Genomic DNA, 20,747 nt, shown 5'->3' with positions numbered 1-20,747 from the left:
TATACTATATTTATCCTCTATTATTTATTGGATTTTGTTTTCACTTCGTGAACTCGCAAAATATAATTGAGTCATCCATTCATTTCTAATCTTATCATTTTTTCTATCAAATAAAATTACTAAACTTATCTTTAACCCTACCAAAATCAATAATAAATGTAAATCACTCCACCTACCGTACCTACTAACATAAAACAAAAAATTATTAAAAATATATATATCCATACATTTAGCGTGCTCTCGGACTTTAAACTACTATACCTATATCCTGTAACTTTCAGACTTCATCCAATACATCAACACATTGTTAAAATATATCAACACGATATTACTTTAACTGTAGCACACGATACATCAACACGTTGTTAAAATACATCAATATGATATTGCTTTAACTGTAGCACATGATAATATATTTCTATTATTATTTTAAATCAAACATTTTGATACAGGCGCGCAAAGCGCGCCAACCTGCCTAGTTTGATACTACAGATGACATTTTCCATAAATCTGACCAAATTCCTTACATATATTCAATATAGTAGACATCAAACAATTTACAATTTGAAATGGAGCGAGTATAATTGAGTTGCATTTCATCTCCTACAAGGCGCATGAATTGTTTCTTTCTTTTGTTCTTTTTTGAAAAGCCTGTCGCATTGATTAAAACAAAAATCGCAACATCGCATGAACAGAATGCTGCACTTGGGAGTGTACGGCTCAGCAATTCATACGATTCACATTCGAGTCGTGAACCCGAGAATACTGCGTTACTAATAAACATGATAGGTACACCTGCAATAGCTAACATATCACTAGATCCATGCTAACTGGGTATGCATTTCAACTCTGGCAACGCTACATTTCAACGAGCTACAACTCTACACCACCATCACAAGGATTACACAGACAACCCTCGTATGCTCTCAAAGTGAAAGTTTATTGCGCCGACTTTTTGTATCGAGTAGTCACAACTGGGCAAGTAAAAGTCTATTGGTCAAATCGTTCAAAACAAGTCACCACCTGTACATCTGGAATCTTACGCAAGCTTTTGAACATGTCAGCTAGTCGTGAATCCAGAGGAAAACAGTTCTTCTCTGCAATCGAGAAGAAATATTACAAAAATATTAAAGAAGTGAATCCGATTACCCAGAAAGAATAGGCAACTGCAAGTCTACAACTGCCGCAGAAAAACTGATATAAAGGTCCCTATGAAAAAAAACCTACAAGATTAATCACTAATTACTAATAATATAATTTAACTGTACATAAGGGAAATGGCTTTCGCAATGCATTGCTTTAAAATTAAGAGCACAAAAATGTGTGATAAACAAATATGTATTAAGTGTGCAAGGTCCATTAAGTGTGCAAAGTCAGTAAGATCTGGAGAGAAGCTTTGAGGTCACTCAACAATAAGTGTAGCTGTGTAGGGATAAGGATATCAGAAGGTTCTTCAAAAAGAATGACATCAGAAGTCAGAAGTCAACATAAAGTTTGGACCATGTATATCCAAGACTGTTATGTGTTATCTAGAGACTAGAGCCCACTAATCACAAATTCATCTAGCACTAACATGCTACTCTGTTTCAAAATATAAGGCATGGTCTGACTCGACACTGTTGCCAAAACAAGGTTTTCACTTCTAATTTGTCATTATAATGTCTGTATCAAAAAATTTATAACCATAAGAAAGTATTTTCAAATGCTTACTCCATATCATTTTTGCATTACATAGTTTGAACTATGTCAGACTGATTGTTGGTTGGGAATTACGAGGAATCTTAAAATGTGTGCCTGTTTTATAAAAAGAAATGGAGTAACAAATTAGCAAGACAGTAGATGCCATCAATGTACACAATGACATGTACCGTTCTCGTTGACAAAAATGAGCACATACCATAGCATCCCGCCAGGAGTACAGCTGCATTCAGGGCCAAAACTTATCATGCACGTTTATCCTCAGGAAAGATATGCATGTTTACCATATCTCCTGTTCCTTTCATTGCACTGCCTACTAGAGAGAGCCCCTCCTCATCAGCCCCCTCGCCTGCATCCTCTGAATATGCAAATCTGTCCATGACAAGAACAGCGAAAACTGAAGTTGGACTCTCGTATGTAGTTCAAAATGGAAGTACAAAGATAAAAATTACATGCTGTATCAGGAATTAGCCATGCTTAACTTAAGAGTAATTATAAATATGAACTAGATATTTCTGAAGATTAAATGGATTGACACATAGTTAAACAGTGATTATCTTGAAGGATCACAGGAACAGGAGTTGCTTTGCAGCAGAGCTCATTATTGAATATCATAAAGAATGTGATACAAACTGTCTCTTTCAGAATATGTGCTTGTGCTGCTGCTAAAAATAAGTAACCAACAACCTCCACTAATCAAATAAGCCTTCTTGACAGGATATAATTGACGAGAACCTATACGATGAGATATAATGCTTAAATTGATAAAACTTTGTTGTTTACAAGCATGGGGAAAACCAACTCAAACAAAGAACATAACTCAAATGAGTGGGTGAAATTCATAGTTGAAAAATTACCCTGTTGGATTACGAGATGGAGACCAAAGGATGCATATGATGGCAAGGAGGGCATATGAAAGGACATTCCAAAAGGCGGGGATGATCCAAGCCCGTTGCCAAAGTTCACTCAATGGATCAGTTGCATTGAAATATAGCTGATTCAAAAAAAAAACAAGCCACACCATAGTCAATATGAGTTGCAGAACGGTCACAACTATTTTTCTTCTAAAACATTTTTAAAGAAAATCCATGGTCAACAATGGTTAAAACAGAATGTGTATGGACACCTCCAAGTCTATTTTATGATGAACATATAGAAGAGAGGAAAGGACCTAAAACTTGGCTTTTCCTCTTACATTCTGCAATGATTTGCATGAGACAACAACTTTCGAGTGGCTATACAATATCTACATTACTGGACCACATAGATGAAAACTTTAGAGTTGATACAAGATACCTCATAGCCAATCCAAGCGATCGAGATAAGCACTGACACGGCCAGAGAATTTGTAAACTTTCGATATAATTCAAGTTTTGCCATGCTTCTCCGCAGCTGTAATAAAATTAAATCCAGATGAGGCACAAGGAATGCAACTAGGGGGAAAAAGCTCATTTCAGTAAGATACAGAAGCAGGGAGACTTTATAATAGTGAACATGTAAAACATGTGTCATAACTTACACCGGAAGATTAATATTCCGTGTAACATGCTAAGGATTTGCAAAAATGTAAGTAAATGTAGTATAAAACCTTGTAGATATTTTTTTTTAGAAACATTGAAAGTGCTAGAATCAAATCATACATGCCAATAATTTGTAGTAGCAGGTTGAATGGCGCATATGATCAATCTAAACATAATAGGAAAGACTTGTAAGGTCATAAAGCAACTACCTGTAGCTTCTCTAATATTCTAGAGAGGGATGAAAATATCCAGATGATAAAGGTAGCATCAAGTATTGCAACAGGCAACACTAGGAATAACCTTGTCTTTCCAGAGAAGTCATTGATGTTTCCCAGATTTTCAACAAGTTCAAGAGCTTCTGAAGCAACAAAATAGATGAAACCAAGAGCAGCAACTCTTGATGTTATGCCTCCCAATGTGGGTAGAACAATACCATAGCCCATTGAAACTACCAACAGAAGAAGCCGAGATACAGTCTTCTTCACAGCAGTAAATGTAACTGCCCATATGGTAATGCCCATAGGTCTGGTTCCAGTTGAATTAAAGTTAGCATACTCAAAATACCAGAAAGCCATTTCACACATGCCAAGCGCAATGACAGCTGTTATATGGTAGTGCAGCTGCAAAATGTCCTTCCAGCATCGCACGAACTGAATGAACCATAGAAGTCCAAGTGCAAGATATGCAAGTGACATGAAACCATAAAATGTCATCATTGGAGCCATTTTACCAGGGAGATAACCCTGTGGATTTCTCCAGACAGTCCTGCCTGTAATCTTCAATCCCTTAAGTTGGGGGTCGCAGAACATAAAATAGAGGTAATACATCCCTGTTTTGTTTATTGATACTAGCTGAGGTAGCATAGTGGTTTCTTCATTTTTACCCTCAAAGAATGTCTGGATTCTTTTAGGCCATTCAGGATTATCAGGATTTGGACGTATGATGACTTCACCTACCCTACAAAATTTCTCCTTATCAAGCTCGGGGGTGCAGCATATTGCATCAGAATGAAGGTATGAACCTCCAATTTTGTCCCTGTCCTGTATCTCAACAATTATAGCCTCCACCAATCCTGTCTTTTGCTGCATCTCCTCGTGCCTAGATGCTGACTCCAGGGTCCGACGGAATACTACAGTGTCAAACCTGAAAGAGCAGTCCATTAGATCACAAGAAGGTACATATTTGAAGGAGATCTAAGCATGTAATTCCCATTTCTACTTTAATATAATTAGCCCGTGCAGTTTAACACAAAAGATATTGTGACAAAATGCCTAAAGACATGCAAGCTTGAAAATAATTGGTCTTCGTATCCAACATGCTAATGCTCTGCACCATAATAACAGAGTAGAGTACCATGATACATGACCTAAGCTGACTTTACTGTCTGTCACATGTTCGTGGCATCAGATCATGCCAACCATACTGCAATACATAAAAGATACACACCATCCAATTGGAGCTTGGTGCAAAGATGCAGTGGATCACAAGCGACTGAAAACAAAATGAATCAATCAACTTTTAGGACCTCCATGATTCCAGCCTCAACACACGCCAGACAAACAAAACTAGAGCTGAACTAGGTAAAGTAGTCAAAATGATTGCGACACACACTATGTCAGAACTCAGAACAATTCGCATAAAAAAACTAAGTATTAGCAGCTGTATCCAATTAAGTCAACAGATCAGTCTATGCACAAAATTTACAAGAATTTCCGCCCGATCCCTCACGAAATACCAAAAGCAGCAGCCAGAGCCCTAAATCGGGGCAACCACTCAAGACGCAACCACAAGGATATGCATTCATCGGCAAAAGTTGCTGCCCTCCCAACCTGGCCCTTTTTTACTACTCGCCTAGGCGCCATCACCCCGAAGAATCCATTCGAGATAAACAAAAAAGCGCGACATTCAACAATCGCATCTGATCCTGTCCCCAGGTACTCCCCGCGACATACGCGATCCGCAAAACCCTAGGGGGGAAGGCGAGCCGAGGGAGCGAGGACTGGGCGGATGCGGGGCGGGCGGCGGTGGCGGCCCGTCCGCGTACCTGATGAAGGATGCGGAGGAGTTGGAGGACGGGTCGGACGCGTAGAGCCCCTCGCTCCCGCCGTGGAAGAAGAAGGAGTTGGCCCGCGGCGCGAAGCCGCCGCCGGCGTACTCGTGGACGGACGCGTCGGCGCCCCGCGCCGCGAGGAGGGCCGCGAGGGAGAGCCCGAGCGCGAGCGAGAGCGCGGCTCGCCGCAGCGGCCGCATCGTCGGGACTCGGGAGGGCGCCGCCGGCGGCGTTTTGGCTTCTGCTGGTTGGCGGCTTGTCCTTGCTTCTGCCTGCTCTCCTGCAGCGAGTCGAGAGGGGGGCGTGGGCGGTGGATGGAAGGTTCGAGGGCTCGCCTAGTCGCCTTGCTCTTGCTGGCAGTGGAAGAGGGGGGCATGAGGTGGGGGATGGTTAAGGTTGGTGTACCAGGGCATCAGCATCGCTTGTGGTGTAGGAACAGTCAACACCATCCAGTACGCTGCTGCGGCTAATGATGACTAAAAATATGCCAAGTGGGAAACAAGAACTGATTTTCCCTAAAGAGCTCAAATTTCTTTTTTCAAAGCTTGCAAGAATGGCTATACAAACCCAACAAACCCGGGGAATAAAATCAAAGGTATTACCGTAATGAACCAATGACGGTAGCAGTTACTCGCTCCATCCCAAAATACTAGTCATCCTGGGATTCAAAATTTATCTCAAAAAGCAAGTCACTCTACCTTATTTTAGAAAGTGCATGTGCATGCAAGAATCAATTAGTGCCAAATATGAATAATATATAAGGGCAAACATGGTCATTTTACCTTCTCATTATGTCTTAGAATTCCTTGGATGATTTGTTTTATGGGACGGAGGGAGTAGTGAACAACTATATGAAACCAGAAGATATTGATGATGGCATAAGTGATCTTCCCCATCTGAGTGTTGATATCATCGTGTTGTTGGGTTCTCGGCTTTCTAATCACCCAATCAAAATGCATACACGAAGGTTGAACAGAGTAAAGTGACGGAGTTTCGCCCTCATATATGCACCGTGTCCAGTACAGATTGGTTGGGGGTATTTATACCCCTAACCTTTATTACATAATGACTATAATGCCCCTACCTGCTCGGAATATCCCACGAATATTCCGGACCATGTATCATTTCACACAGGTTGGAGTATACAAATTGTCCGGTCTATCCGATTCGTAATCGAGACGCTACCCCAAAGGTCTTCGATAACCTTCGGATCAGCGGCCGACCTTCGTACGCTTCCTTGGACCTTTGGTAGTTCCCGGAGAACTTCGGGCGACAGATTGACCTTCAGCCTCCAGCAACCTTCGGTAACTTGTGGAGACCTTCGGCTTCTTCCGGAAACCTTCGGACACATCTTCTGACCTTCGGACGGCGAAGCGACCTTCGGTCTTCAGCAACCTTCGGCTTACTTGGCTCCCGTCATGCAGTTTCGGGCAACCTCCGGCACCCGAGACGGTGATCCCCAACAGTAGCCCCTCGCGGGCGAGGGCCGACTCCGACGGGCCGAACCCTAGAAGCATCTATCTCCTGCAACCAAAAAACGTCTCCCTCTGCCGGAGGTTGGGACGAGCCGAAGGTGACTTCTTTATATGTGTCGATTTTTAGTTGGGTGGCGTTTGGCATTCTGCTCGATTTTACCATTAGTGCTACTGTTTACTTTCACCCCCCTATATAAGGGGGGTGGGGGAGGCGTCGCTTTCACGCCTTCCGCCTGTAGCGAAGCTCTGCCGATTTTTCGAGCTTGCCACGTGGAGTTTTGCGATTCGCCAAGAGCTTCGAGCTTTTTCGCTTCTGCAGCTTGGTGTAGTGGTTTGCGAGTTGAGGGATCTTCGCATCGCTTGCATCGTTTGTAAGTTTTTTTATCTCACGTGTTTTTTAAACAGGCTCTTGTTGCTGGAGGTGTGCTGCTTCGGAGGGCGAAGGCTGAGTCCGACAGGATGCTTGACTTTTCAGCTGAGAGGCTTAAGTTGGTGGTTGAAAATGAGCGCTTGAAAAAAGAGGTTGCTATGCTTCATAATCTTGATGATCTTCGTGGCAAACAGAATGAGGAACTAGGAGAGAAGGTTAAATGTCAAGATATCGCTCTTGCTGAGATGCAGAAAGAGTTGGACTCGAGGGAGGTGACCATCGAGGGTTTACGGCAGGAGGTTGTCAAGGGAGTTGACAGCGCGAAGAAGGCTGAAGGCCTTGCCATTCAACTCTCTACCGAGTGCTCCAAAAAAGATCAGTTAATTGCAAAATTGCAAGAGGAGGCCCGGAAAAACATGCAATTGCTCAGTGAAGCCTATGACGAAATTGTCGAGAAGAGTGGAGAAATTTACGAAGCTTACAAAGATGCGCTTGCAACCTTCGGGGCTGAGCCCGAGCCTTTGTTGAGGTCCGATGGCCTGGGTGTAAATGGACTTCTTGATTGGATGCTTAAGGAGTTTGTTGTCTTGGGCAACATCTTAACAGATATTTCAGACAACTCTGCAGTTATTTCGTGCGAGAACGCTTTCACGTTACTTGAGCACGAAGGTTGCCAAGATTTGGTCAAGATTTCCGCCCCAGGATATCAGTTCCTAGAGTCCTCAGAGCTGGAAGCTTGTCGTAGAAAGGTTCAATCTGTGAAAAAGACTTTCCTGCGAAGGTTCTGGCTGTCTGCCGGACATCAAGCTTTGCGTGACATAGCTTGCCAGCGCCTTGAAGAGGTTGGGGCGTTATCCTTCGGGTTCGTTTTCTTTGTGTGCTGAACCTTTTCTAACTGTTCTGATTTGCAGTCCAAGCGAGCTCGTGAGGCCGCAAAGGGGTCGTCAACGAAGGTGTGGACGCTGGGGAGCTGGCGGGGACGTCTGGTCGAGCTGGAAGCGACGACGAGGAAGATCCGAAGGTCTAGGATTATAGTCTTTATGTGATGAACTTGTCATTTTGTGATGTGAATTCTGATGTAAATATTCCCACCCTGGCCAGGCGGTTGTGCCGACAGGTCAAACACTTACTGTGGCGCCACTTCGAGTCGGGCGCGACGGTGTCGCTGCACTTTGGTCTGACTGGGAGCGCTTTAGCTTCGCGCACCTGGGCGCGAGTGTTGCTGAATTTTTGCACGCTAGCGGAGCTCGCGCACCTGGGCGCGAGTGTTGCTGAATTTTTGCACGCTAGCGGAGCTAGGAGTATTTGATCTGATTGAGCAGTGTGTCTTGCTTATGTGACGATCTTTGACGAACTTGAGATGCTTATTGCAAGTAGTCTGTGATGATATTCGAACTTGCTGCGATTTTCACATGCTTGCTGTATTATTGTCTTTTTTGCTTGGCCTATTGCTTGTGTGCGTTCTTGGGCTTTTGGTTTTGAAAAATGTCTCCCGCGAGTGCTTATGATGGTTAAGGCTGGGCGAAGGTTGTGTAGGCTTCGTTATTGTATGATTGATCGCAGCTTTAAACAGCATGGATATATTTTGTTTGAACAAACATCTCCCCCACCTTGCACATGCTGGTTGAAGCTGCGCGAAGGTTTTTGGGGCTACTGCTTTGTATGAAAGACTGCATGCTTTAGACAGCATGGGTATATTTTGTTTGAAAAAATGTCTCCCCCACCTTGCATATGCTGGTTGAAGCTGCGCGAAGGTTTTTGGGGCTTCGGCTTTGTATGAATGACCGCTTGCTTTAGACAGCATGGGTATTATTTTGTTTGAAAAAACATCTCCCCCACCTTGCACATGCTGGTTGAAGCTGCACGAAGGTTTTTGGGGCTTCGGCTTTGTTTGAAACACCGCATACTTTAGACAGCATGGGTATATTTTGTTTGAAAAAACATCTCCCCCACGTTGCACATGCTGGCTGAAACTGCGCGAAGGTTTTTGGGACTTCGTTGTTGGGTCAACAGTCGCTTGCCTTGGTGCTTGTTGCACTTTTTGTTTTATAGCGAAGGTGTTTCGGCTTCGACTTTGTGTCGAGAGCCCCTTGCCTTTTCGTGCTTGTTGCACTTTAGTTTTAGGGCGAAGGTGTTTTGGCTTCGACTTTGTGTCGACAACCCCTTGCCTTTTTGTGCTTGTTTAAAGATGGCAACGGGCATAAAATACCCGCAAATCCGCGGATACCCGACCCGCTGGGCGCGGATTCGGGTCTGGATTTGTACCCGCGGGTGTGGGCGCGGGTACGACTCTAAACCCGACGGGTATTTTATAACGGATTTGAAAATTTGATATCCGAACCCGTAAACCCGAAACCCGCTAACATGTGGACCCCATACCCTTTATATATATATATCAGATCTTTAGGGTTTCCTTCATTCCTCCGGACTCCCAGTCCCAGTCCAGTCCCAGGCTCCCAGCCGCCATCCCGGCACCCTCCCGAGCCCCTGCCCCCAACCCAGCGCCGCGCCGCCCCCACGACCCAGCGTCGCGAGTCCGCGACCCCCCTCCCCCGGCGCGCGGTCGCGCCCCCAGCGGAGCGGCCCCCTCCTCGACTCCACCGCCGCGAGGGACTCGCCGCCCTGGACGGGCAGCCGCCGGGGGGCCTCGCTGCCCCTGGACGGGCCGCCGTCGGGGGGGTGGGTGGGGTGGGGGGGGGGCTCGCTGCCCCTGGACGGGCCGCCGCCGTGAGGGGGATGGCCATCGGGGGGGGGGGGAGCGGGGAGGGGCTCGCCGCCCCTGGACCGGCCGCCGCGACGAGGGTACTCGCCGCCCCTGGCGGGCACACGGGGATGCCCGCGGATAGCGGGCGCGGGCAGAGGATGCCGCTCGTGGCGGGCGGCGGGCGCGGGCACGGGCACGGAATTTTGGTCGCGGGTGCGGACACGAGACACTGGTATCCGCGGGCATTCTACCCGTTGCCATCTTGATGCTTGTTGCACTTTAGTTTTAGAGCGAAGGTGTTTTGGCTTCGACTTTGTGCCGACAGCCCCTTGTCTTTTCGCGCTTGTTGCACTTTAGTTTTAGGGCGAATGTGTTTTGGCTTCGACTTTGTGCCGACAGCCCCTTGACTTTTCGTGCTTGTTGCACTTTAGTTTTAGGGCGAAGGTGTTTTGGCTTCGATTTTGTGGCGACAACCCCTTGCCTTTTCGTGCTTGTTGCACTTTAGTTTTAGGGCGAAGGTGTTTTGGCTTCGACTTTATGCCGATAGCCCCTTGCCTTTTCGTGCTTGTTGCACTTTAGTTTTAGGGCGAAGGTGTTTTGGCTTCGATTTTGTGCCGACAGCCCCTTGCCTTTTCATGCTTGTTGCACTTTAGTTTTAGGGCGAAGGTGTTGTGGCTATTTTTAGCGACATGGGTAGTTCTTGAGAAAACGTCTCCCCCACCTTGTCCATGTTGCTAAAAGCGAGGGTTTTGACCCCTTAAGATAAGTACGCTGGGCTTTTCGCGCCTAGCTGACTTAGTTTTAGAATTTTCGTCGAGCGACGGTCGAAGTTTGCAGCTTTAATGTTGCTTCGATTCTCGAGAGTTTCGGAGATAGGGAAAAATTATTTTCATTAATAGTGATGAAATTTACAAAGGGTCCACCTCGTTAAAAACTTCACCTCCTAAATGGAGTCCTCTTTGTGAGGAAAAGAGTACGTCCCGAAGGTTCAAAAAAGAAAAAACGGAAAAATACCTAATGGGTCTGGCTCTGCTTATAGTTTCGCAGTCCAGCCCATTTTACATTGTGCTAGATATAATATTTTTTGAGGCCGTCCGCATTCCATGAATGCGATAGCTCGTTGCCTTCGGGGTCGGCTAGTTGGTATGACCCGGGCCTTTTGCTGGAGATGACGAGGTATGGGCCGTCCCATTTTGGCTCCATTTTTTCTACATTCTCTGGGTTTGGCTTCCGCTTGAGGACCCAGTCTCCCATAGAGATGTTCTTCTTAACTACTTTCTTATCCCTCCATTTGCTAGTTTCTTTCTGGTACTTGCTCAGGTTAGAGACTGCTTGTAGGATGTCAAGCTCTATTAGATCTGAATCGTCCGGAGGTTCATTGCCATCGGGTGCGGAGTTTGCTCTTAGGCTTTGGTTCTTTAGCTCTTCTGGACTCATGGCTTCGGCACCGTAAAGAAGTCTGAATGGAGTGAATTTGGTGGTTCTTGTTTCAGACGTGTTGTGTGACCAAATAACCTTCGGGAGTTCATCAACCCATTTACCCTTTTTCTGGTCAAAGAGGCATTTTTTGATGCCTGTGAAGATGACGCCATTGGCGCGTTCCACCGCCCCGTTAGATTGGGGATGGTATACCGAACCGAACATGAGTTTTGTTCCTATGCTTCGGCAGAATTCTCTGAATGGTTGCGAGTCAAATTGTTTGCCATTGTCCACCGTGAGCTCCTTCAGTACCCCGAACCTGCATATGATGTTCTGCCAAAAGAATTTTCGGACTGCCTCGGAGGTGATTTTTATCAAGGGCTTAGCTTCGACCCATTTGGTGAAGTACTCTATGGCAACCACTGCATACTTGTAGTTTCCTTGGGCAGTAGGCAAGGGGCCTACGAGGTCCATTCCCCGCCACTAGAGAGGCCATGCGGAGGCTATCAGTTGCAAGGGTTCTGAAGGTTTGTTGGATTTTGGAGCCAACTTTTGGCAAGTTTCGCACGTTTTGACCACTTTTTCTGCGTCTTTTAGTGCTGATGGCCAGAAAAATCCCTGCCTAAAAGCTTTTGTTGCGAGAGGTCTGATTCCTATGTGGGATCCGCAGACACCAGATTGGATCTCGTTAAGGAGCTCGACGCCCTGGGCGACGGGGATGCATTTGAGCCAAGGGGTTACTACCCCTGACTTGTATAGCTCGCCTCGTGAGATTACGTAGCCTCTTGCTCTTTGGGAAAGCCTTTTCTCTTCTGCCTCGTCAGAAGGTTCGTAATGTCCCCGAAGGTACGCCATTATTAGTGCCCTCCAATCTTCGCTGAAGATCGCGTTGATTCTGTTTTCTTTTTTTGTCTTGGTCGATGGTGTAGTGATTTCTTCAAAGAAGACGTCTGGCGGGAGTTGCTGCTTTCTAGCAGTTGCTTTGGCGATCCTGTCGGCTTTGTCATTCTGAGCACGAGGGATATGGATGATTGTGAAGCCTCTAAAGTGTTTTTCCATTGCCCTTACAGCTTCCAGGTATTGGATAAGTTCAGGTTTCTTGGCTTCGGATTCTTTTTCTATATGGTCTGCTATGACCTTCGAGTCTGTCTTGATGACACAATTTTGGTGCCCGAGTGCCTTCATTTTGCGAAGACCAAGCAAGAGAGCTTCATATTCGGTTGTATTTTTTGTCGATGGTGTTGACTGGTCAAAGTTGAGACGGGCAGCATATCTTATTTTTGCTCCCGAAGGTGATTCGAGGATTGCTGCAATGCCGACACCTTTGTTCTGCCAAGCCCCGTCACAGTGAACTATCCATGTTTCTATGGGCTCTTCATCTTGAGCTTCGGGGGATGTCCAATCTACTATGAAATCAGCTAGAACCTAGGATTTGATTGCTATCCGTTTTTCAAAATCGACTACCAGTTCTGATAATTCTGAAGCCCATTTGGCTATTCTTGGCGAAACTTCTCTATTATGTAGTAGGTCATGCAGAGGTTGATTAGAGATGGCAATGATTCTGTGAGCCTCGAAATAATGGCGAAGCTTGTGGGAGGCCATGATGACCGCATAGGCTATCTTTTCAAGTTCCGAATAGTGCAACTTGGATCCTGCTAGGGCTTCGGACGCGAAGTAGACTGGGAATTGTTTGCGAGTGCCATTTGTGTCTCTCTCGACAACTAATGCAGCGCTAACAGCTTTTTGGGAGGCCGAAGTGTATAGTAGGAGTGTCTCCTTCGGGTCTGGAGAGATTAGTTTGGCCATATTTTGGAGGTATTCTTTGAGGGAATTGAAAGCTTCTCTTTGTTGTTCGCCCCATTCAAATTTCTGGGAGCTTCGGAGTACTTTAAAGAATGGCAAGCTTCGGTCCACGGAGCGTGGGATGAATCTATTCAGAGCGGCGATTCTGCCCGTGAGCTTTTGCACGTCCCTTATTGATTCTGGCTCTTCCATGGTACAGAGAGCTGCGATTTTGTCTGGGTTTGCTTCGATACCTTTGGTTGAGACCAGACATCCTAGGATCTTTCCCTTGTGTACCCCAAAAACACATTTTTCGGGGTTGAGGCTCAGGTTCGCTTTTCGGAGGTTAGCAAAGGTTTCTGCCAAATCTGAGACGTGATCTTGTCGTGTTGCACTGATGACGACGATGTCGTCGACATAGGCTAGGATATTTCTTTTTAGCTGTGGCTCCAGGACTTTGGATGTCATTCTTGAAAATGACTGACCGGCATTTTTCAGACCTTCGGGCATTCTTACAAAGCAATAAGTGCCGAAGGGGGTTATAAAACTTGTTTTCTCTTCGTCTTCCATTCTCATCCAAATCTGATGATATCAGTTGACTATTTGCAGCGTCATCCATGATTTTTTCAATTCGTGGGAGAGAGAAATCATCTTTAGGGCAAGCTTTGTTCAAGTCTGTGAAGTCTATGCACATTCTCCATTTGCCATTCTTCTTCTTGACGACACTGTGTTGGCGAGCCACGTTGGGTATTTAACTTCACAGATAACCTTCGCGTCCAGCAAGCGCTATACCTCCGCTTTGACAGCGGCGACTTTTTCATCGGACATCTTGCGAGGCTTTTGCTTTTTGGGTTTGGCACCAGGTCTGATGTCGAGATGATGCTCAACTATGTCTCTGCTGACTCCCCGAAGGTCACTTGCTGACCATGCAAATACATCTTTGTTCTTGTTCAAGAAATCAAGGAGTTCCTTTTCTTCTTCGCAAGAGAGTGTTGCGCTGATTGTTACAACCTTATCCGGGAGATGCTTGTCAAGGGGTACTCTCTTGACTTCGCACCCTTCCTCAAAGGTTATTTTTTCTTTGTTGGGCTTTTCAGTTACTGTGCTCTTTTCAGCTTCGAGGACGTGAACATTTCTTTGCCCCGGAGCTACTCCTCGCTCTATGTCTCTGGCAAGCTGTTGATCACCACGTACAGTAATGATGCCCCTTGATGCTGGCATTTTCATGCATAAGTACAGCTGGTGCACAACTGCTTCGAATTTGTTGATGAGTCCTCGGCCGAAGATGGCGAGATAGGGGTAATTCATTTCAACCACATCGAAGGTGATGTGTTCTGTTCTTGGGTTGGATGTGTCACCGAAGGAGACTGGCAGTGAAATTTTGCCAATGGCCTCAACCCTTTTCCCTCCGAACCCAATTAAGGGGATTTCGGCTAGTTGGAGGAGGTTTCTATCGATGTTCATTCTGTCGAAGGTACTTGAGAAAATAATATCAGCGGAGCTCCCAGTATCGACTAGTATTTTTCCGATGGTCCAACCTTGAATGTTGGCTTCGATGACCATTGCATCAGTGTGCGGGTAGCTATTGAGGCTCATGTCCTCCTCGGAGAAGGTTATCGGCATGTGAGACCAAGGTGTTTTCTTTGCCGAGCCATCAACGAGGATGCTGTTGACTTGTCTAAAGTAATCTCTGCGCTGCCTCTTGTTTTGGAATTCGAGGGTGGAACCTCCGGATATTGGCATGATCATGCCGAAGGATGGCAGTGTAGCTGTTTGGGGAGTTTGGGAGCCTTGAGGCTCTTGTTTTGGGGGTGGGCCTAGAAGGGGTGGAGGTAATTCTTCCTGAGCCTGGTGTTGGCTCGGAGGTGGAGGTAAGGAGAGCGGTTTGGGGTAAGCTTGTGGCTGAGGGGGCCAATTGTTTGGGTATGGGTTGTAGGTGAAGGCGGGCACGAGTTGAAAGGTTGGATTGTATAGTGTAGGTGTTAGCGGGAACGGCGGCGCCGAAGGTCCTGACCACGCAGTGTGGTTGACCAGTTTTGCCTTTTTCTCTTCTTCCATTCGTTCTAGTGTTCTCTTCTTCTCGGGGCAGAAATTGGTTGTATGATCCGACTCGTTGCCATGAAAATGACAAAAAAAATTGGTCCGTGCGAAGGTCCGCGACCTTTTCCACGACCACGCCCACGGCCTCGGCCCTTATGCCCTAAATGATTGTGGCCTTGGTTGTTGTGTTGACTTTCGTGGGACTTATGTGGGAGAGTTATGAATGGTCCTGATCTTGTTCAGGGTTGTTTTCTTGCGAAGGTTCCACTGGGAACACAAACTGCGGGTTTTTGTTCTGATAATTCTAGTTGTGTTTTTCAGCTTGCCTCATTATCCTTCATTGTTCGACTCTTCGTCTGTGATCTGCATCTGACCTGGTGTATTTTTCTGCTTCTGCATATAGGTCACTGAGTGTTCTGGGTGGCTCCCTAGACAAGTGTGAGGCTAGCTGTCCGGGTAGTAAGTCGGCGATACACTTGGCGATTGCATCTCTTTCTGGGAAGTTTGGAATCAGAGTCTTTCTCTGGACGAACCTTCGGAAGTAATCATAGAGTGGTTCATTGTCTCCTTGCAGACACTGGAAGTTTTCTATGGTGTTCGGGTCGAGTCGCCCGAAGCCTTGGAAGTCTTGACTGAGCTTCGCCTTTAACTGAGGCCAGCTTGTGATGGAGCCCGAGGGTTGGTGGGAGTACCAGTTAGGTACTGGACCTTCGCAAGCCATGATGAAGGATTTTGCCATGATAGGACCATTGCCGCCAGCCGAAGCTATGGTGGCTTCGTAGGCCATGATGAATTGGGTGGGGTCTTCTGAGCCGTTGTATCTTGGAAGCTGTGTTGGCTTGTAGCCCAGTGGCCAAGGTGTGTGCTGCAAAGCTGTAGAGAGTGGCGAATTTGGGTCATATCTGCTACCCGAAGGTGGGACGTAGTGGTCTTGGAGGGTATGAATGGTTCGAATGTTATGGATCTCGTTCTGATGAGGAGCCCCCATCGGGGGTTGCTGTTCATGATTGGACTGAGTACTTGCACATTCTTGCTGCATTTTGTCGATTTCTGTTTGCATGACTGCTACTTTGCGCTTGGCTTCGGCTAGTTGGTTTACTCGGTTCAGTGCGTTTTGCTGCGTGGCCAGCTGCTTGGCGAGGATGTCTTTTTGCCTTTCCAAGGCCTGGAGATGGAGGCTCACGACGGTGAGCTCATCTTGGTTGGACCCCGAAGGTTCTGTAACTACGGGTGTTCCATTGGGTGGTTGGTTGTCTTGTGGGGGTTGTGTGGAAAGGTATTCTTGGGAGGTTCGGGAATCATTTTGGTTGTCATCCGTGGGAGGGTCTATTGGTTTCCTCTTGTGTGGTGCCATCGGGGGTTGGTTTACGAGCTGGGAACACGGTGGGCGCCCTTGTTGGGTTCTCGTCTTTCTAATCACCCAATCAAAATGCATACACAAAGGTTGGACAGAGTAAAGTGGCGGAGTTTCACCCTCATATATGCACGTGTCCAGTACAGATTGGTTGGGGGTATTTATACCCCTAACCTTTGTTACATAATGACTATAATGCCCCTACCTACTCGGAATATCCTGCGAATATTCCGGGCCGTAGGTCATTTCACACAGGTTGGAGTATACAAATTGTCCAGTCTATCCGATTCGTAATCGAGACGCTACCCCGAAGGTCTTCGATAACCTTCGGATCAGCGGCCGACCTTCGTACGCTTCCTTGGACCTTCGGTAGTTCCCGGTGAACTTTGGGCGACGGATTGACCTTCGGCCTCCAGCAACCTTCGGTAACTTGTGGAGACCTTCGGCTTCTTCCGGAAACCTTCGGACGCATCTTCTAACCTTCGGACGGCGAAGCGACCTTCGGTCTTCAGCAACCTTCGGCTTACTTGGCTCCCGTCATGCAGTTTCGGGCAACCTCCAGCACCCGAGACGGTGATCCCCAACACGTGTAATGGACCGTGATCAAGCCAAATATGCAATACTAGGTCCCCTAGCTTTGGATCGTAGTGTGCATGTTCCATATACCAAGCTGAGTGCCATTCATTTTTCATGATTCTTTCCTATACATTATAGTTCCGTGTCACAGGATTTTATTTGCATTGGCATAATTTATAGCTGCCTTTAAGAAGCATTTCTCATGGATCCACTACTCAGATGTAACAATTCACTGCAGAGATGAAATCCTTTTCCCAATCATTGGACATTTTCATCCAAAGTATATGTGGTTATTTGTGGGCCTTGACTTGTAGTCTGGTTTGGATTTATATGAGCTGCTGAACTTTTATGTTGTCTTTAGATTTTATTTTAGCTCAATGTTAAGGTAGCCGCACAGAAAGTTGTTGGTTTCAAAAAGCGATGGATGTGGAGAGTTTATATTAGTTCACCAAATGGGTTTCTATAGTTAAAAAACTTGATGATACATTTGCACAAAATTTGATTATATGAGCACAACGTCAGTAAATTTTCTCACGGTTGCTAAGACAAAATTAGTTTTTAGGCAACGAAACCAGTAATTTCTCAAGGTCACAAAGTCGTAAAAATGCTCACGGTTGTCATCAGGCTAGTTTTAAGTGACAAGCAAGTCCAGCAAGGTTAGGGGGGGAAGGATTTCACGGTTGTCGAAATTTAAAAAAAATGGTAGGATAATCGGATAGACCTAGCAGAGGCATTGGTTGAGGGGGGCAAGAACGAGTGAGGAAAGCTCGTCGATAGCACTGGCAGAGCAGGTTTAGTGTAGCAGGAACTCGTCCGGCTTCAAGTTGAAAAGGGCACAACAACCGTTTGATCTAGATTGGACACGAGAATGCCTCGCAACGGCGATCCGAGGAACCCTGCAACCAACCCCAAATGTGCCTTCCCTCGCACAGGCGAAGGCGCGAAGCAACCGAAACAAGGCGAAAAAAAGCAGAAAATATGAATCCGAGTCCGACCCAAGTGCCACAGAATTGAATCCGAGTCGGTCCCGTGTCCCACTGCGATATATAGTTCTCGACCCCGCGTGATCTCTCGCCATCCGACGAAGGCACGAACCCCCGCCCCCCCAACTCATGTCGCCGAGCGGCTCGTAGCGAGCGTGCCAAGCTCTCCTCGCCGCCGCACTCCGCAACTCCGCGTCGAGCCGTCGATCAAGACGATGGCCGTGTACTATCGCTACAAGAGCGGCGTCCAGACGTTCTCCGTGCCCGTGCCGGCGCCATCCGTCTCCGTCGCCGACCTGAAGAGCCTCATCCTGGGGACCGCCCGCCACGGCCACGGCCGGACGCGCGGCCGCGGGCAGAGGGAGAGCGTCGCGCTGCACGACGCGCGGACCGACGAGGAGTACACGGACGGCAGCGCGCTCGTCCCGCGCAACTCGACGGTGCTGGTGCGCCGGGTCGCCGGGCCTCCCGCGGAGACCATCACAGTCGCGTCGTCCCCGCCGCCGCGCCCGCCCAAGGCGACGACGCGCGATGGCGCACCCTCGGATTCCGCCGTGACATCGAGTTCGAGCGCCGAGGACGAGGAGGCCAGGGCCATCAGCGCCGTCATCGACGCCGCGCAGCTCAAGTGGGAAGATCAACACCGGTCTCAAGTAGGGCGTCGCTACGGTCACCATGGCGCACTCGAGGCGAGGGCGGCGCCGCCGGCAGGGTACGTCTGCCACAGGTGCCGTGTCCCCGGGCACTTTATCCAGCACTGCCCCACCAATGGCGATCCAAGATACGACATGGGACGGGCGTCGTCCAAACTCAATCTGCCTATTCCGTCGCCGGTGGCCCCGATCGCCGACGACGGGGTCCCGCCGGAGCTCCACTGCAAGATCTGCAGCAAGGTGATGGCGGACGCGGTGGTGGCCTCCAGGTGCTGCTTCGGCAGTTTCTGCGACGTGTGCATCAGGGGCCACATCGCCGCCAAGTCCAGGTGCGTGTGCGGCGCGCAATCTCGCGCCGACGACCTGATCCCCAACCTGACGTTGCGTGCCACGATCGCCAAACTGCTTGCCACGAGTGCCGCCGGCTGCGGATCAGTTGGCACGGACAACCGGAAGAGCTCGGCCGGCAGCAACGCGGAGCCCACGTCGCAGGGTGCGTCCGCCTCGCAGGAGAACCGCAGCCACGCCACGGCGACCGCCGGCTCGGAGCACAGCGAAGGCGGCGCGTCGTCGACGTCGAAGAGCGCGGCGCGCGAGCCAAGATCGAAGCACACTACTGCGGAGTCGACGGAAATCAGTGCGCAGGCCGGCTATCCCGAGCAGTACGGCTGCTACGGAAGGCCGTTCGACCCGGCATGCTACGATCCTTTCTTCGGTGCGGCGCCATGGGCGAGTGATCCTTACATGTACTACGGCATGCCGTACGGTGGTGGCTACACGAATGTCCCCGCGCCGGCCGGCTACCACGATGGATGCCATGGAAGGAAGAGGATGGCCGATGGGGAGCACCAGAGACACGGGGAGGCTGGTTTCAAGCGAAGGTGTGGAGGCAGATCCGAGGTTGCTTTCTGAAACACCAGAACTTGAGGACGGAGTTTCTGAATCGAATCTGATGTCTAAAATCGAAGCAGAAGTTAGTGCATCAGACGCTTGCTTGTTTGCAGCGGTGTATTGTAAGATATCTGAAAATCAAATGAAATCTCTGTAACTGTGAATTTCAATCTCTGTTACCATTGAGATTATTCAGTAATATTGGACGCGAGAAAAACCCCACCGCGAAAAGCCCCCCCCCCCCCCCCCGCGTCGTCCCCAAGGGCGACTCGGGCGAGTCGCGACCCCCCTCTGTCGCCGTCCCCTCCCGGCCTCCCCTGCCCCTCGCCGCTGCCGGAGCAGCCGCCGGAAGTCCGCGCGGCTGCTAGGAGGGCGGCGGCGGGGGCCTTTCTTTGTTCAACACCGCGGTCTCGGTTCTCCACACCGCCTAGGTCGCCGACCCTCCACTTCGCCGGCGCCGCGCCACCGCGTCCATGGCCCTCTGGAGCTCCCCGCGCGGCTGATCAGCGTTGCCCCCACCCATTCTCCTGCAGATCTCGGCACGCTTTCGCCGCGCCCCGAGTCTCCACTGCGCCACGTCGGTCTCGCCGGGCTTGACGACGGCAGCCCGGGGCTGCAGATCCGGTGACCTGGGGTCCGGATCCGGTGCCCCCGGGTCCGGATCTGCGCGGGGCCGGGGGTGCGGCGCGACGGGGCTGGCCGCCGCCGCGGTGCCGCGCGACGCTGTCGGCCGTGCACCTGCATGCCACCACCGATGGAGCTTCGCGCACAACCACCTGCATGCCCGCCGTGCGCCAGCGACGCTGCCAAGCTGAAGGTGGCCGCAGCTGCACCACCCGTCGCGCACGCCGTCGCCGTCGCTGCTCGTGCCGCAGCCAGTGCCTTCTTGAAGGTGTCATCAACGGGCCTCCTCTTCCTTGCGCCATTGCCGCTGGTGACGACCGTTGCTGCACCGCCGTCTTCCACAAGTGTCCGCTACTGGTGCCTCTACTTCGTCGACGCTCTCCTTGTTGTTGGCAATACCATATCAAATGCCGGGCGTCGCCATTACCGGCCCTCCCTCCTTTGGGGCTTCCTCCCCCCGAAGGGTGTTGGATGGTGGTATGCGGCGTTCGGATGTGCCTCCACTGGTATTACCATCAGCTCGAAAGGATGTCATCGTTTCCTGTGACGTCTTGGTCAGGCTGCTCCTCCCCACCCTTAGCCCCCATTCGGTTGGCAAGCCCTCCCAG

The 20,747-nt window shown here is 48.8% G+C and overlaps 2 protein-coding genes across 5 annotated transcripts; one reads left to right on the top strand and one right to left on the bottom strand.

The window, feature by feature from the left end:
• Positions 1–307: 307 nt before the first annotated feature.
• Positions 308–5,715, bottom strand: LOC120689831 (transmembrane protein 87B-like). 4 transcript variants are annotated; one of them, XR_005681465.1, is made up of 7 exons: positions 5,263–5,659; positions 3,428–4,361; positions 2,995–3,090; positions 2,556–2,692; positions 1,898–2,070; positions 1,711–1,794; positions 749–1,097 (listed from the first exon to the last, which is right to left on the bottom strand). XR_005681465.1 is itself a non-coding variant. In XM_039972255.1 (6 exons), the coding sequence occupies exons 1-5, from the start codon at positions 5,466–5,468 to the stop codon at positions 1,944–1,946; spliced, it is 1,500 nt and encodes a 499-aa protein (XP_039828189.1). In that variant the 5' UTR covers positions 5,469–5,715; the 3' UTR covers positions 308–1,097; positions 1,898–1,943. The 4 variants fall into 4 exon arrangements, 3 of the variants coding, with proteins under 3 accessions (XP_039828189.1, XP_039828191.1, XP_039828190.1); XM_039972255.1 differs by lacking the exon at positions 1,711–1,794 and having other exon boundaries at positions 308–1,097; positions 5,263–5,715; XM_039972257.1 differs by lacking the exons at positions 1,711–1,794; positions 5,263–5,659 and adding an exon at positions 4,572–4,592 and having other exon boundaries at positions 701–1,097.
• Positions 5,716–18,186: 12,471 nt separating this feature from the next.
• On the top strand, positions 18,187–19,536 carry LOC120689260 (E3 ubiquitin ligase PQT3-like). Its single transcript, XM_039971567.1, has one exon. The coding sequence runs from the start codon at positions 18,187–18,189 to the stop codon at positions 19,534–19,536; it is 1,350 nt and encodes a 449-aa protein (XP_039827501.1).
• Positions 19,537–20,747: the final 1,211 nt, after the last annotated feature.

Source organism: Panicum virgatum, chromosome 9N (genome assembly GCF_016808335.1).
Source record: "Panicum virgatum strain AP13 chromosome 9N, P.virgatum_v5, whole genome shotgun sequence".
NCBI lineage: Eukaryota > Viridiplantae > Streptophyta > Magnoliopsida > Poales > Poaceae > Panicum > Panicum virgatum.
This window is presented reverse-complemented; position numbering and strand designations above follow the sequence as displayed.

Excerpts from the sequence above, each read along its gene's own strand:
- LOC120689831 (XM_039972255.1), bottom strand. The coding sequence starts at position 5,468 with ATGCGGCCGCTGCGGCGAGCCGCGCTCTCGCTCGCGCTCGGGCTCTCC. Across the intron at positions 3,091-3,427 it reads GAATATTAGAGAAGCTACAG|CTGCGGAGAAGCATGGCAAA; the intron begins GTAGTTGCTTTA and ends ATTTTATTACAG. Across the intron at positions 2,071-2,555 it reads CCATCTCGTAATCCAACAGG|ATTTGCATATTCAGAGGATG; the intron begins GTAATTTTTCAA and ends TGTCATGGACAG.
- LOC120689260 (XM_039971567.1), top strand. The coding sequence starts at position 18,187 with ATGGCCGTGTACTATCGCTACAAGAGCGGCGTCCAGACGTTCTCCGTG.